We start from the raw sequence: 16,875 nt of genomic DNA on the forward strand, positions 1-16,875 counted from the left end.
AGCCTGCATTAAGGCCATTCTCTGTTCCCAACTGGCGAACAATACAGCTTTATTACAGCTCTGGCCAGATGTTCTCACCACTCAAATGTTTGCCCTCTGGCGCCCATGTAGCCCATGGTGGGAATCTGCTCTGTGTGACCGCTGAAGCCTGCAGGGCCTGAGGGCTGCCTGCCTAAACCAAGGTCTGTGAATCCATGCAAGAACACCTGTGATAGAGGGGTTCTAAGTTCTCTTTGCCTTTGTAGTACAAATCCAAAATTTTACATGAACCCAGTATTTTCTACGGTTTGTTTTTCATCCCCACCATCCATGCTGTAAAGCTGGTGAGGGCCAGGAAGGCACGCTGCAGTACACTCACGGTAGGCAATGCCATATTCTTCACCCTGAAAACCAATTGGTTCTTGACTGATCCAGCACACGAAAAATATGGTTTCTGTGGGTAAAAATCCAAGAGAAATGGCTAATGAACAGCAGATGAGGGAAATCAAGTAAGCAAGCAAGCAGACTTCCTTCAGACCCATTATCATGGAATGGCTGGAGAAGGATTCCGATTAAATCTCCTCTAATTAGAGAGGCATTTAAAAGAAAGACAGTGAGTCTTTTGGGAGGCGAAGTGATGGAAAACATATAGCCCAGCTTATTTTCCATGGACTGAATTTACTGATAGCAGGAACCAATGCACAGTACAGCATCTTCTCTGGGTGTCTTTGAGGACAGAACCAATGAGCCAGCACAGCAGCTGGCTCCATCCTCACAGAAACACTCGTTTGAGGACTCCAAAGAAATAAAGATCCGCAGGCTTGAGCTGGATCTGGTTTCCAACATGATGCCACAAAACCTTGGTATACCTGATGTAAAACAAAGATATTGCATGGGGAAATAGAAAAACTCACTAAGTGCTCGCATCACCTTGCAAACTCTATTTTTTTTAACAAAAAGCAGGCTGAGAGGGAAAAACATAAACCCATTTGTCAGGTAAGGTAAGAAAGACACATAACTAATATTAAATAACAAGTGCAGATTGCACCAGACATAAGATTAATCAAGCATATGTTGTGGTAGCAACTCAATAAATCCAGAGAAATAATAACCTGTATTCAAAATTGTAAATATTTGCTATAATTTCAGGGTCCCATGGGATGCAGAAGGGTTGCAAAGAGGATTTCAAATCAATGGAACAATCAAGTGAATAACCTACATATCTTTATTACATTCAAATAGAGACTTTTTGGACAGGGTTTGTTTTTCTAATGAAGTGAACTGTTTAGAGATGGTAACAAGTCAAAAGAAAAGCTTAGAGATTCTTAAAACTTGAATGGACAAAAGTAATAGGACCAGATGGCAATTATAAAAATGTCTCCAGAGTAGGGCATGAAACATATGCATCCTGTTGGACAATAGTCACCTTATTACATTTAAAATAAAACTGTGCAAAATTTTCAGAATTGCCTAAAGGAATCAAGTTGTCTTTCCAAAAAACAGAGGTTTCTACTTGCTTATATATGAAAAACGTCCTTTAAGTTACTTCATGCTTTGTTTAATTTTAAACTACAAAGCTCAGTGATATAATATAACCTCTCTACAGCTGAACAGTACAAGGTTAATTCAGTTTCCTTAGAAGAGTGGAAGCTGTATTAGCATAGCACATAGAAGAAAGGTGAAGCTGTTTTTAATGAATATAAATCAAAAGCTAACAATTTGTACAAAATAGATAAAGGAAGCAAATGGACATCAAAGCAATATCTACAGTCAGCAGAGGTAATAATGATGTTTTAAGTATATAAGAGGCTTTAAATGTATTAGAAGCAAAAGAAATCCAAACAATACTAGCAATATAGCTTTGAAAGAAAATGATGAAGTTGTCAAAAGGAACTTCACTGAATATATAACTGAAAATATTAAGTTGGTGTGGAGAGGGCCCCTATGTCTGGGACCTCCACAATGCTGTTAGCAGTTCTGGGTCCACAAATCAAGAATAAGTTCAAACTGGAGGGGGTCCAGAAGACCCAAAAGAAAAACAGCAGGACTGGAAGGTGCATTTCATGGCAAAGGGAGTCAGGAAGCTCAGTGTGTCAATAGCTCAAATCCAAAGATTAAGTGATAGAAATCGGGAAGTGTCAGTCTAGTTTTCATTATAATGAGCTGCTCAAGCTGGGTGCCAAAGGCTAAGTAACCTCCAGAGCTGGCTGCGAGCTGAAGCCAGTCAAATTCAGACAGGAAATTCACATTCTCCAGCACTGGTGATTTTTAGTCTGAAAGGAAACGGTTTTCTAAAAAAGATGATTTCACACAGTGGCTCTCCAGCTGATCAGGCTGCAGCCTGTCCTTGCCTCACATCACTGAGCTGAAACTGCTGCAGGGGTGACCTGGCTTTGCTGTCCTCAGAGCAGGGTGCCAGTGCTGCCCCACAGCTCAGGCGAGGATGGCAGCCCCTGCCGACCCCAACCCGAGCAGCCCAACTTCTGCAGGTCTACGCCAGTGCAGATCAGGCATTTTGACTTCAGAAAGCAGTACCTCATATTTTGTCCATCATTAATATATAATGATGCATAACCCCGCCAATGTTGTTTCTGTGTGCGCTTTTAGCATCTTGTACATAATAAAAATCCAATAAATAAAGTAACAAAGCGGTGTGCATGAATTTTACATGAGATTTTTCAGAGAGTTTAAACATGCATACATTTTAATGTTGTAGAATGTTGCTGTATCAAATATACTAACTTCAACTGTCAGTATTTTCATAGTGAAGTCCTGGGTAACTCCTGAGAGGAGACCTGAAAGCCCGGTGATTCGTGAGACCGTGGCACTTGTGCTGTCTGTGCTCTATTCTCAGCTCCCCCTTTAGCACCTCTCAACGGGTGATCTCAAATGCTTTAACTAATATCAATTAATTACGCTTCAAATCGCCCCTAAGAGAGACAGGCATGATTATCCTCCTCTGTCATTACACCCAAGGTTAAATGGAGTCAGGAAGAGGTTAAGTGACTCTCGGGGTTCACAATCCTGCATGACAGGGAGCAGGGCTGCGAGGTGCTGAACCCATTTGTTCAGCTGCAAAACCATGGGGGCCTCTGAGGGCTCAGCATGTGGCAGGATTGGAGCCCTCAGCACGTAAAGAGAAGAGCAGGGAATGACTTTCCCATTCCCTATCTCTGCTTGAAATTGTCACTGTCTAAATAACAGGGGTAGATGCTGCCTTCCATTATTGGTTTTTAAATGACTGCAATTCTAAGCAAGTGAAAGCAGCACATTGCACAGCTATCAAAGCAAACCCAGGCGCTTATAGAGCGCAAAGCAAAGCCGTTTCCACTTCATGAGTTCCAAGTGATTAACTAGAATTAAAACAAGACTATTACTTGGTCAGTCAAGGAAAGACAGGCCATAGACAGTAACTGCAGAGATAAGAGCTGAAAATGGGTATACTGCTTAAACCAACACAATTCGTGTAGCTACAGAAGTTATTGAATCCACGGGCAGATTTGAGAAAGGCATTTGGACATGTTACTGAAAGGTTAATTCGCTTTTGTTCTACCAGTTGAGAATTGGAGGGCCTTTTAATTGAATATCTGGAACCAAAGCTCATTTTATGACATGACCTGACACATAGCATAATCATATTTCCAAGACACAATATATTAGTAATTGAAAGGAGGGAGATTTGTCCTTTGATTTGAAAAAGGTCATGAAGTTTTCAGTTAAGCATCAGGTCAACCAGGGCTTTCCTCACTACTCGTAACAATGGGCAAACTACTGCCAATTTCACAGCGTGCTGGTGGGTTTTTATGGGTTAATTGTGTTTTTTGTTTGTTTGTATTTTTGTGTTTTGTTGTTGTTTTTTTCACTCCCCATGTTATCTGAACTCTTTTTTTTTGTAGCACTTTGGGGGTACACAGAAGAGATGAGGGATACAGAAACCCAGATCTTCAGAAAACACACCCTTAGACATGAACAACTACAGTAGCAGCAGCAAAGTCATCAGAACAGGCCAAACTGCAAAGCTGAGAAGACCCACCACAAAACTCCTGGACTATTTGGTCCACTACAAAAGGCAAGGATACGACCAACTACAGTGAATTACAAACGAGATGACAGCGCTTGAAATTTGGCAATAAGCAATCGTTTAAGATGGAAAGGTGTACAGCAAGATATCTCTGGACAGAAAGGGTTAAAGAACAATAGTTACGTCCAGAACAAAATTTAAGTGCCAGTTCCAGCAGATTTTCCAGAAAAACTGTCACTGACCTGCGTGGCACAAATGAAGCACGTAACATTAGCTAACCAAGCCAGCATCAACCTATGTTATCTACAAAAATGTAACACTTAAAGAGCTAACAAATCATTTTGCCATCTAACATGCCAGTGGATGCAACTGGTAATCAGAAGATAAAGGGCCCGGAGCAAGCAGCGGTCCGGCAGAGTCGGGGGAAGAACCACGGAACCACACCTGCGTCATGAGGCTCAAAAGCAGCCCCCATAATGGCAACTTGGGGGCACCAGAGAAAGTATGTGTCTTATTGGAATGGGTCTGACAACAATGCATGAGGATGGGTAGTGTATTCGTAGTTAAGTGTCTCTTAACGCACCCCACCCAGACTTTACATGGCATTGCACCAACACACAGCTGTGTGTCTGTGTGGAGAGGATTTCATGGAGCAAGGGCATGTACTTCCCTCCTCTCACGCCTGAGCTGTTTATATTTACAGGTAATATTTACATATTACCTGTTTACATTTACCACTAATATTCTTCACACCAATTCAAGCAGCTGTAAAATTTTAGGGTTGCAACAAACAGATTTAAAGCATGAGTGCTGTTTTACAATACAAGCAGGATCACCCCAACAAATTTAAGGTCACAGCTCCCCAACAGCCACCTCTGAGCACCTCTGCCACGGCCACACACAGTCCCGCGAAGTGCCTCAACTTCTGAGTTGAGAGCGCACTCTCAGTGGTAATTAATAGCCCCTAAACAAACGGTGGGGCTAAGAGCAGTTCTGACAGCCTCATCGCAGAGCCCACTCTATAAATTCATTCTTTATCAAACCCAGCCTGCTAATGGGCTCTGTTGGTGCTATTCACACCAACACGAATGCACCTCGCTAACACCAGCCTGTAGAGAGAACACCACTAATGCAGGAGAGAAACCAGTTAGTGCAGAGCCAACATATCAAAATTCTGCAGTGCCAGCCCACGCAGGATTTAAAGACTCATTATCAGAGGGTCCAGACCTCGCTTCTGCCTCAGTCAACAACCAGAAAATCCTCCCTGCAAGGGCTTTTTGCCTTGAAATGGATTCTTTCTGTTCAGCATGTTTTTAATAATTTTTGATAGCTTAAGCTTCATTTACAAACACACACATTTTGTTCAAGCTCTTTGATACAGCCTCCTAATGAAAACTTAACAAGATGCGCTTGCAAGCAACAGGAAAACCTCTTGATGGGAGCCAATCTAAATCAATCATGGGACACCGAATCCATGTGTGCTGCTGCTTTGCTTGGTTCATCTGGACCCATTAATTCAACTGTTAAGTATTTTAGCCCCTTCTGCGCATCCTGTACCCAGAATTATGCCACCCAGGTCTGCTCAGCACTGAGACCCAGGCTGGTCATCTCGGGCCCAGCAGCCACTGGCTGAAGCCTTGTGGTCGGTCAAAAATTGCAGTGTCACGGCAGTCCGGCTTGGGCAGAACACAGCAGCATCTCATCAAACCTTCCTGTGCAGAGGCTGAGACTTGGTGCAACCAGCTTTGTCCCAAGCTTACTTCAAGAAATGGGAAGGATGAAAAGGAAAGATTACTGCTTTCCTAGTACCAGGCTTCTGATGACAGCCTGGGCCCCACGAGCAGGATACCAGGGCTGAAAGCACACACTGGCCCTGGCTGTTAGCATTAATAGCCAAAACACAGTCTGCACCCACTCTGCACCCAGTGCAACCCACTCTGGCAAGGACTCTCAGCTAAGTGCTTTTTTGTCATTGTATATTCCTTGATGCATAACTTGGATGGAAGAAACCAGGCAGTTTTTATCATGAAAAGGCAAAGAAGGAGCATACCAGGATACAGAATGATAAATACTTTGAACAAAGCCCGAGGGTAAAATGAATGCAAGTTTGCTTTAGCTCTCAGCATTTTATGCACTACTGATGAAACACACAAGGATAGGCAGGACTGATTTAGTCAGAACTGAAAAAATGTGATCCCTTATCTGATCTCTTACTACTGAAGAAATCCCTATCTGATTTCTTACTGATGGCCAGGAGATGACCCATCAGACAGCAATGATGTCAAGATTCCTGCTTGACTTGAAAGCCAAAGAACTCTCTTGCTTTTACATCAGAATTATACCCAGATACCACCTCCCACTAACAGCTTAGAACAACACACAGCTTTTTAATGGCTGTAAAGCCAACCCAAAGTCTCCTGTGATTTTATCAGGTGCAACACAGATTAAGCACACTCATTCACTTCTTCCAGCCCTGAAAGAAAAATCCTACAAAGAATGTAAGTGAAGAGCCAAGGAAGCTGATGTCTCTTAATTGCACATTCTCTTGTCGCAGTACAGCCACTAACTCACTACAAAAATACCTCATTAAAATCATCCTCAGTGCAGTTTATTTCTGGGTGTTCTTTGGGTAACCCCTGTGGGTGAGGTTTCACCAGAAAATAACCTTTTCCAGCTGACAAAAATAATTTCCAGTGAAGTGAAAGTTTCACTGCTGAACACAGAACCGGAAATCAGCTCCCAGCAAAGTATTTATTAAAAATACCCATTCTGCAAATCCTGTGGAGTCCCACAAATTGAGGCCATTTGGCAAGTTAATAACATTGGCAACTGCCACCCTCAGGAACCATTAAGAGGGCACATTTTCTCCCTATTATTTCTCATTGCTGCTGAAAGTCTTCATTTTTTTAAGAATGCCTATTGCCTTGCTTTTCTAGAAAAGTAGAAACTGAATGAATTTGCTCAGTGCTGAGCACTTCCACTAAAACTGGCTGATCTAAAAAACAAGTGCCCCCCCATCACCATTTGGACCTGTTAATGACTGGTCTATTAGATATAACTCCTGTTTCTGACACAGTTGATTCATTTGTAGTCTCTTGGGGGGCAGCCATCTTGACCAAAAAAATAATATGAATGTGTTTTCATGTGTTGGTCTCTCATTCTTATGAGCCACAAGTGGACAGCTTCTGTTTCTGGGCAAGAATTAGTAGGGGGTGATATTAAGCCTTTCCTATTATGAAAAGAATCAGAACTCAATGGGAAGGGCAAAAACGAAAACAAAAGTAAAACCAACAAAACAAAACAAACCCCCAAACTAAACAAAAAGCTACTGTGTAATACCAACTCGTGTTACTATTCCTAAAAACACAACATTGCTGTGGTTGGAAGGCACTTCTGGAAATCATCTAGTCCAACTCACCTGCTCAAAACAGGGTCAACTAGAGCAGGTTGCCCAGCACTGTGTCCAGATGGGTTTTCAATGTCTCCACACCCTTTCTGGTCATCCTGTTCCAGTGTACAACCACCCCAACACTGAAACGAATGAACAAACTAACAACAACCACCAAAACGAAAACAGAACAATCAAAAAACTAAAACCAAACTAACCGACCAACCACAAAACCCCAAAAAGCAATGCTTCCTCTTATATTTAAGCAAAAATTTCCTGTGTTTCAATTTGTGCCCATCACCTGTTGTCTTGTCCCTGGGCCCTGCAGAGAAGAGTTCATCTTTAACTGCCCCATTAGGCACTCATGCACCCTGATAAGATCCTCCTGAGCCTCTGCTTCTCCAGGCTGAACAGTCCCAGCTCTCTTGGCCCCTCCTCGTACGTCAGATGCTCCAGACCCTCATTACCATCATGACCCTTTACTGGATTCACTCCAGTACGACAATGTCCCTTCTGTAGTGGGGAGCCCAGAAATGGACACAGCAATCCAGTTGTGTCTCACCAGTGCTGGGCAGAGGGGAAGGATCAGCTCCCTTGACAGGCTGGTGATCCTCTGCCTAATGCAATCGAGGAAGCTCATGTATGGAATCTGTGTCCCCAACTCTGAATTGGTTCTACAAGAGCAGAAAAAACCTAGCGTAAGTTTGAGGAAACATCACCCAAGAATAGCTAAAACTTGATGGTCACATCCAAATTATAACATCAACAAGGCATATTAAATTCCTGGGATGAACAAGGCAGAAGAGGGAACCATGTGAGATTTAGTTAGAGAATGCCATGGTCACTTATTTAGTATGTGTCTTTGCATTGGCTTGGCAAGAAATTCCATGTAGGACTCCAAGGGCTCCAGAGAGAAGTTTGGGTTAAAAACACAGTACTGCTGAAGAGCTATCTGCATCTCCCTGTTTCATTGAAAAAAGCTCAGTTAGCTTCAATCACTTTTTTTTTTTCTTTTCAGCTTAATTCAGTTTGAGTAACGCAGCAAAAACATCTCCAACTGAGAAGATGTTATTTACTGGAACTTTATTGCCCTTTGTGATTCTGACAACTAATCACAACCAAGTGCTTCTATTTTACCCAGTTTTCACTGCTATAGTAAAAGGAGGTTATAATTTAATTGAGATTTGACTTTGCCAATGCATTATCTGGGATAACAGAGTGGAAAGAGCACATAAAAGTAAAAACGCAGATAAAACACATTCAGATAAGCTATACGAACAAACGGTGAGGACGTATGAGAAAGAAAATAGTCAGTGCATTGATCCCAGAAGAGGCACTGAGGCAAACTGCTCCATCCAGGATTCTATGCATTTAATGCTGCAAGTACTGAAACCAGCTCTGGGCGCAGAGCACAGCCATGCAGCTAGTGCAGTTCCAGCCACGGCTGGTTGAGCCCAGTCTAACTGGGCTAGACTGGATCTATTCTTGTCCATTTGGCTCACTTCCCTATTTGGTCCACAGCCCCCCAAATCCTGATAATCCACATACAGGGCTATGTGTGTACACCAAACCATACTCTGACTAGTTGTCTCCACTCCCCACTTCTGGATGAAGCCAAGCAGTTACAAGAGGAAACCTGGAGTAGTTGATGGTATCCAGTACTTCAAGCACTGGTCTATGGAGATAATACAGACACAGATCCCACAAACCCTCCCAAAACACCTCTCAAATGCTGGTGCAATAAGCCCACTGCATCATTGTCCTCCTCTTATTTTAGGCATTTTGAACTCTGAGATAAGGGAGTGGGATGACAATTGGATCTTAGGACCACAAGAGCTCCACAAGGGCCCAGAGAAGAGCTGGACCAGGTGCTGTGCAGCACAGACACCAGCAGGCCGCTCCAAGCACAAGCCTGAGGAGCACCAACAAGTGTCAGCCTGGCGTGGTGCCCAGAGAGGGTACAGACCTACCCAATGGACACCTGGATGAAGAACAGATCCAAGGCAGATATCAGCACAAGTTGCATCAGCTTTGTTGCAGCTGGCTCTTTTGCTCCAAGCCGGTACTGGGGACCTGCCTCTGCTGCTGCCTCCTGTCCCAAATCAGTCATGACAGTGCACAGAGATGTCACCGGGGAGGAATGGAAATGTGAAATCAAGAACATCGCTCTCTGTGGGTGTCACGTCCACAGGAGTGGGTTTTTTTTTTCCTCCAGTAATTTTGAGAGTTTTGATTCTGATTCTCTGTCCTTAAAATACTCCACAGGCACCAGGAATAACCTTTACGCTGCACCCACATTCAAGGTGATGGAGTAATGAGTTCCCTGTCTTTTCCATGTGGATGTTGCAGTCTTCTCTTCCGGAGCTAAATCACTGTGAAGCACTGTTCAGTACCATTAAAGCACCACTCAGCTCAGTCCAGAGCTACCAGCGCAGCAGCAGATTGATGGTTCTCCTATACATATTAAATAATTTGGACTAGAAGCTGCCACAGAAAAGCCAGACCTCATTTTAATTTGCATGTAAGATATATATCTGTGGCCTTTGCCTAAAGGTTTATCACTGCAGCTGAAAGCTTTACAAAGGTCAGAATATTCAACTTTTCCGCTTTAAAGTCTAATGACAGATGAGAGATACATTTCTTAGCATAAATATTTATATATAAACATACTTTATATATGCATATATACAGACACCCCCAATCTTAAAATATCTCAGCATATGTGTAAGTGTAACAAATACTGTCATAGAGTCACAAGTGAATGGAATAACATACTGTGAGTCTGCCCTGACCTAAGATGTGGATCTGAATAGAAAAATAAAATTATTTGAGATAATGGGGCCTGGCAATTTTAGCAGTGTTCTTTCTGCACTAAAATAAGCAAGTTAAGGCTAATTGGCAATGTAAGCTCCAAGAGGTCTCAATATTGAGAAAACAGTAAACAAAAGCTAATCTATTAAATTTAGCAGGAAGCACATTATCACTGCAGAAAAGCAGAAAAATAGAATGAATTGTACAGTTCTATTGAATTAATGATTATTTCACAGAAACCAGAGATTTAAAATATTCATCTACCACTTTCCCCTGCATCCAACAAAGGGCAAGCTCATTGCACTCCCTTCGTGCGCCGGCTTTCTGCTTTGCACACAGACACTTCCACATTTAGAGAGAACAAATCTCACAAATCAGAAGCTGTGCATGACCCACATACCAATAACACAACAGCAGCGCTGCCTGTCTTCGGAGTCAAGGGAAGGCCAGGAGTGGTTCTAGTTAACAGTCCTGCATATAGGTGGTCCCATGCAGCACTGTATCCAAAACAGTGCAAGAAGAACGTGTCTGAAGGGCGGCCTCAAAGGACCCAACAGTCTCACATCACACAACCCTTGCTTTTACAGCCCGCCTGTACAGACAGGGCCAGGCTGATCTTCTTCCACCTCTCCTGGTCTAAGGATAAAAGTCAACCCGCAAACTACAGTATCATAATTAACCCACCAGGCAAGCTGCATCATGCTTTCAACCCTGAGAGCTACATACTCATTGCACGTAGTGACTTTGCTTTAAATATGGCCTCAAAAAAAGACCAAGAATTTTAAGTGTCTTAAAAAGATGCAGGTAAAAACCAAAAGGGAAATCAATCAATCTCTTCCACAGAAAGTCACTCATCGGGTAAAGAGTACTCGAGAGACAGCAAACTCCTAAATCCTACCATTTAGTGTACAATCATTTGATGCTAAAGTCACAGCTTGCTCTTAACCAGTTGAGGTCCATGAATAAGAAATTCCTGGCACGTGCACAATTTTTAGTCAATAGGTGGTGGGAACTGGAGTTGAGAAGGGATTAAGTCCCCTCCGTTTTCTTCTACAACCTTCCAGAAATCTCCCTTCTGAATTGCATCCCTCCCTTCTCCCACATCCAGCAGGGCTTCACAAGAGCCCAAAAGCATTCATGTTTAAATCTCTGACAGAAAAGCAAAAATAAGGGGCTGCCTGATTAAAAACTAAGGACCTGAGGTTTTTCTTCCTTTCTGTAAAATACCTTCCGTTTAATGGGAACAAGTTAGTAACTGCTTATCTGAAGGTTATCCATGAATTGTAGGGCTGGGCACATGATAGCGAAGAATTTTTCTTGCGTCTGGGGGTGCTGAGTCACAGTGCTATAAAAGCAAGTTAATACTATCTAAAATTAAGTGTGAGGATTATCTTCTCCCTTTGACAGACCCCTCAAAAGTTAAAAACCTGTACCAAGCCTGCCTGTCTCTGAGACAACACAGGAAAACAAAAGAGGTCCCTCCCATTCACTGAATTTATAAGGGGCCCGATTCAAAACTTCTCTAGAGATATTCTCAGGAGCTTCAAAAAGAAAGCATGGGTGTGATGCACGCAAAACGATCTGGGAGGAGGAAGCTATGCCCATACTCCCCATGGAGATTTAAATGTAGATTTATTACAGACAAAATTTATTCCATCAGAATTTGTTCTCAGCCTCTAGGGACTGATTCCTCCTACACCACTACATTGATTTCACTACTGAAGTGCTGCACTAATGAGTCAGGCTCTCCATGTCCATTTTGCTACTATAAAGGATCCCATTTTGTTATATGGACCATAAAATGCAGCAGAGGAAAATAAATCTGTTTTGGTTTTGTACCCCTGCCTGCTTTGGTGTCTGCATCAATGCAATAACTTTAAATAAACACTGTATACTGGTTTGTTTCTGTTTATAAGGATACAAATGGTGGTGCCAATGATGGTCCCAGGAAGTTATATTCAGAATCAGCTCTTTACCCTTAGAAGTGTGGGGAGAGCAAGGGAATTAATTCAGGATTGCATAAACTGTAGTGTTTATAAAACCCATCCACGTAGGGAGAGGTATTAACTCACATGGTGCGTAGAACATAACAAGGGTGTGCTTCTTCTTCTTCAAGGACTCCCTGAAGTCTTCTCCAGCAAGGTGGATAACACTCGTTTGTTTTTCTTCCCAGGCAGGCTCAGGTGGAGGAGGCGCTTCAGGACTGGAAAAGGAAGGAAATGAGATTGGTTTGAAGATGTTTCTGGAAGCAGGCAAAGGGGCATCATACCCTGGTCGTAACTACCAAGAGGAAACTGAGGTCGAAGACTCCTTCAGGGTGCCTGTGCCATAGAAAAACACGCTTGATATTTCCAACACCAGGTAACAACAAAAAGATGCAAGTTAATTTCTGTAACTCAATAAAAATATAAGTGATCGTATTCAGGCGTATGAGTAGGAACGCAGAATAAAGATTTCCTATATTGTATCCAACACCTGGGTGAAAAGAACATTGCTCTGGTATCACTGTGTCATCCGTAGGCACGAATTGAGAAGAACAGCAAGCAGGTGGAATCAAAAGGCAACCGATATAGAACAGCATCTTCCATTCAAACACCCTTTTTGTACTCTTTATCGCTATCATGCAAACTTCTATAAAGAATTTCATGACCTTCTCTTGAATTCAGATATTAAAGCCAGGATGCAATAATCAGCACTGTTCCACTTGGAAGACTGGGGGTGACTGAACTGGAATATTTTACCTTGATAAAGAGAATGTCAGGTTTCAATTATGACTGCACACACTGACTAGATCAGAGCAATCCCGCACATCTAGAGCATCTCCAACAAAACTTCTGCTATTCACCAGCTCACAGACTTCTCTCAGACTCATTAAATTCATTCCTGCTGTATCTTAAATAGTGATTACTTATATAAAATCATCAGAATGGTGCCACAGAATAAAGACCTTCATATGTCGCCCTGGTAATAAATTAGCTTTTTAGACTTTCCTGTCACTTTGAATGACACCATTTAAAGTTGTATCAGGTACATTAAAAAAAAAAAAAAAAAGAGAAAACCTCAATTTTTAAAGTCCTTTTCAAGGTCACTTGGTGGACATCCATCATATTTCCATCAATACTGATTTGCCAGTCATCAGTGAGAGAATTAGGACAGCTGATCTGAATTTTCACACGAACAGTCGGTGTGAGCCACCATCGACTGCAGTTACAGTCAGAGGTGTGACTTCATCTCACACAGACCTTCCCATGCTGACCTGAAATGAGCAACCCAGACACTGGTAACAACCTGGTGTGGCAGCACAGACTCCAGTCACCACCGAGGGACCAGACGAGCCCACTTACTGGAGGAGGTTTACACAAGCTCTACTTTTACCTCCAGCCTGCACCCCAGATGCACCCCTATTTCTACCACGAGCAGTGCAGCTGTGACAGTTTAATCCCTGGTCAGCAAACAAGGATCTTACTCCATTGCGTCTCTAGTATGGAGAACATCCAGCAGTCAAGAACAGGAGAGAAGCTGTCTGCGTTTCCACTGCATCACTGCCTACCTGAGGCTGCAGACAAAGGTCCTCCAGAGGACCAAGAAGGGATTAACACCTCTTCCCCATTGCTTATTCACCTGCCAATACATACAGGCAACGTCAACCTGACTGTTTTACTCAATATAAATTACGTAGCATGCAAAATATTCCAGTAAACTGGCGAAACAAGGACAGCGACTTCACATCCAATATTGACACATCAGCCTGGAGCCTGAGTACATAGCGAGGTCAAGGGAGTACTGTGTCTAAATGTAGAATATAGATAACACTTCTCAACATGCTACAAAGATGCTGCCAGACCACATACATCACCTGATTTGAAATACTCAGAGATGTAATTTAAAAAGAAAAGAAAAAACACACCAACCAAAACAACCCCACACAACCTCCCTCCCCCCATCAAATAAGAGGAGAAACATTAAAATTACATTCCTTACACCAACTGCACTTAACGATTAAATGATTTAAAAACTTCACAAAACACTGGCATTTTTTTCCCACTGAATACCGCAGAAAATACATTAGGCTTACAGTACCTAAAGGAAATGCATATTTTATTCCAGAATACTTAAAAAGAGCATTGTATCGGCAATTTATTTCTTTGAAATGAAATTATTTTCATCATACATGGAACTCAATTCTGCACAGTTTAGCACAACACCAAGAAAAGCTGGTTAGTGCAGACAAAGGTGCTGGTTTTGTTGGTCTCTCTAGCTTTCCTTCAGCCCCACATCGCTGGTATTCCAGGCATCGGCTCTGAAATGCTGGAAGGAGAAACGTATAACTGCAGAAATTCAGTTACTAACAGTGAAATCTGCTGCTTAGTGCAAAGAGGCAACAACAAAATGTTCTGTTTATTTTTCAGAACCACTGCTATTCCTTCTCCAGTGAGACGCTCTGGGTATATTTGAAAAATATTTATTTTGGGAAAGAATTACTGGGACAACTATGAAAAAGCCCACAGCAAATAAAGGATTTGGCGTGTTAGATACCATAATTAACATATGTGTTTGTATGGCTTTCAATACTGCAATTCAATTTGTTTTTGTTAGGAGGGGATTTAGGCAGTTGATGGAGCTAGGTTTAAGATTTGCTTCCTCACCAAAGCAGTCTTCAGGAGCCAGTAACCCGAATACTGTCTCAGACCCTCAGAACTTACTTTAGCAGCCAGTCAATGATCTTCTTCTTTGTTCTGAGGTGTGGCAGAGTGTATTTCTCCTCTCCATCCTTAAAATACTTCAAAGTAGGAAACCCTGAGATGCGGTATCTTTCCGCCAGCGCCTTGTTGACTGTAGCATCAACAGCTGCAAGGACACCTGGACTCTAAAACAGAGAACACCAACTGTAAATCCCAGCAAGATACATACAATCCTTTGGCACGAAGCAGGGGACTCAGGGGCAATCACTAATGATCTAGGTGCCTTCCCTTTCTCAGGTACTCTGCACAGATACAGAGAAAGACACAGAGGATTGATGCAAAACTAGGAGGGGACATCATATGGACTAAATGTAACCAGAGTTTTACTTGTTGTCCTGTTTCTGATTGTATATAATTCAGTCTATAATGCTTAGGAGCTGTTCCCAGGAATGGTATTTCATCCCACAAATCCCAATTTCTCCCAGAGGAAGCAAGCACCGTTGAAGACAAGTTTACTTCAAGGCAAATCCATCTTTCCCTAACTTGCAGGGATCTTTACATGGATGACATTTAGAGTCACAGGAGAATGGACACTTGTAGAGTGTGGCTTGTCTGATCTTTGTATTTCTCATCTCCTCCTTCTTCTCCATCTACAAAAGGAATCTCCATGTGTACACTGAAAACACTTTAAGTATGGGGGAGCTAATCCTACTTCTCCTCTTGCACGATGTACACATTGTGAGACTGAGTCAACAACACTGATATTATTGGCTCTCTTTTCTCCAGCCACACTGATGGAGCACTTAAGATGAAGTTCTTAAGGTGAAGCTAATGGAGTGATGCAATCATAAACCCAAGGTATCTAAAAGAGGGATCAACCCCGTTTGTTTTTTTCCAATTCTAATTCATAAATAAAAGCCTATGTTTCTTTACATTCGAGCCCTTTAAGTAAAGTGAAAAAAAATCCATTTTGGATTTGATCATATTACATATAAGGCCTACAGCAGAATACATAAACATTTTTTGATTTTGTTTTCGTTCAAGACAGAATGTTCTTTCTAAGACTTTGGCAGGGCTCATGCATTAGCGATGAGACTGTACTTTGGAAGCGCGTTTTGAAGGGTCCTGTGGGAGGATGAGAACAGCTGAATTTGTTGTAGGGAGAAAAGTCACTTTTATTGCTCCAGTTATTTATGATTATTTGAAGGATATAATAAAGGAAATTAGCTTACATCACTGGCTACATGGAGAAACTCTGCAGCCTTCTCATATTCTGGCTTCATTTTCTTACAGTGCCCACACCCTGCCAAAAAAAAATCCAATTAAGTTGTACACCCCATGATTATTCATTGACCCATCTAGCCATAACCAAACCCCAAACCCATGTGGCAGAGATTTACTAGAATTCAGTATGCATTTTACTTAATTTATTTGTAAAGCCGTAGTATGATCTAGGATCTTTTCCAAAGTGGTCACTCTGATTTAAACAAACAATTTAATTATCAAAAAACAATAATAAAAGCCTTCAGTTTTCGCCCACAATGCTTTCCTCCCAGAAAGTACTATAAACACAGTACTTGTCAAGCCCGTTGCTTCCAGCCTGCTCTCGGGCAAGGCACAACCTCACCCATTTCAGTTTCCAAATCTTTACCTGCTTTAAGAAGAAACAATGCAGGGCCTCATGTGACTTCTGGACTTTAAGCAGAGGCTTATACTAGCACAGCTTAATTGAGTAATGTAATTTGAATTAAACTGCACCAATAATAAGCCCCGCTTTACAGTGGTGCAGCATGTCCCTCCAGCAAGGATTTGCACTGATTTAATCACATCAGTGTAATTACACCACCACATATGTTCTCAACATAAGCAGGGCCTGTAAAACCGAGATAATGGTACTTTCTCGCTTGTGCGAAGTTCTCCAGAGATCTGCCATTACTTCAGTGCTAAGTGCTGACATTACAATAAAGTAAAATGAATGCATGAGCGAGAAAAGC

At 42.1% G+C, this 16,875-nt stretch overlaps 1 protein-coding gene across 2 annotated transcripts in view; it reads right to left on the reverse strand.

Moving 5' to 3' along the window:
* Window positions 1-16,875, reverse strand: part of PDIA5 (protein disulfide isomerase family A member 5) — a 102,493-nt gene that overhangs the window by 18,854 nt on the left and 66,764 nt on the right. For both annotated transcript variants that reach the window (XM_065070515.1, XM_065070514.1), the window contains 3 exons: window positions 16,114-16,184; window positions 14,903-15,066; window positions 12,272-12,402 (listed from right to left, as the gene is read on the reverse strand). In XM_065070515.1, the coding sequence (XP_064926587.1) occupies window positions 12,272-12,402; window positions 14,903-15,066; window positions 16,114-16,184 (366 nt within the window). The remainder of the gene's footprint in view (window positions 1-12,271; window positions 12,403-14,902; window positions 15,067-16,113; window positions 16,185-16,875) is intronic.

Source organism: Columba livia, chromosome 7, assembly GCF_036013475.1.
Source record: "Columba livia isolate bColLiv1 breed racing homer chromosome 7, bColLiv1.pat.W.v2, whole genome shotgun sequence".
NCBI lineage: Eukaryota > Metazoa > Chordata > Aves > Columbiformes > Columbidae > Columba > Columba livia.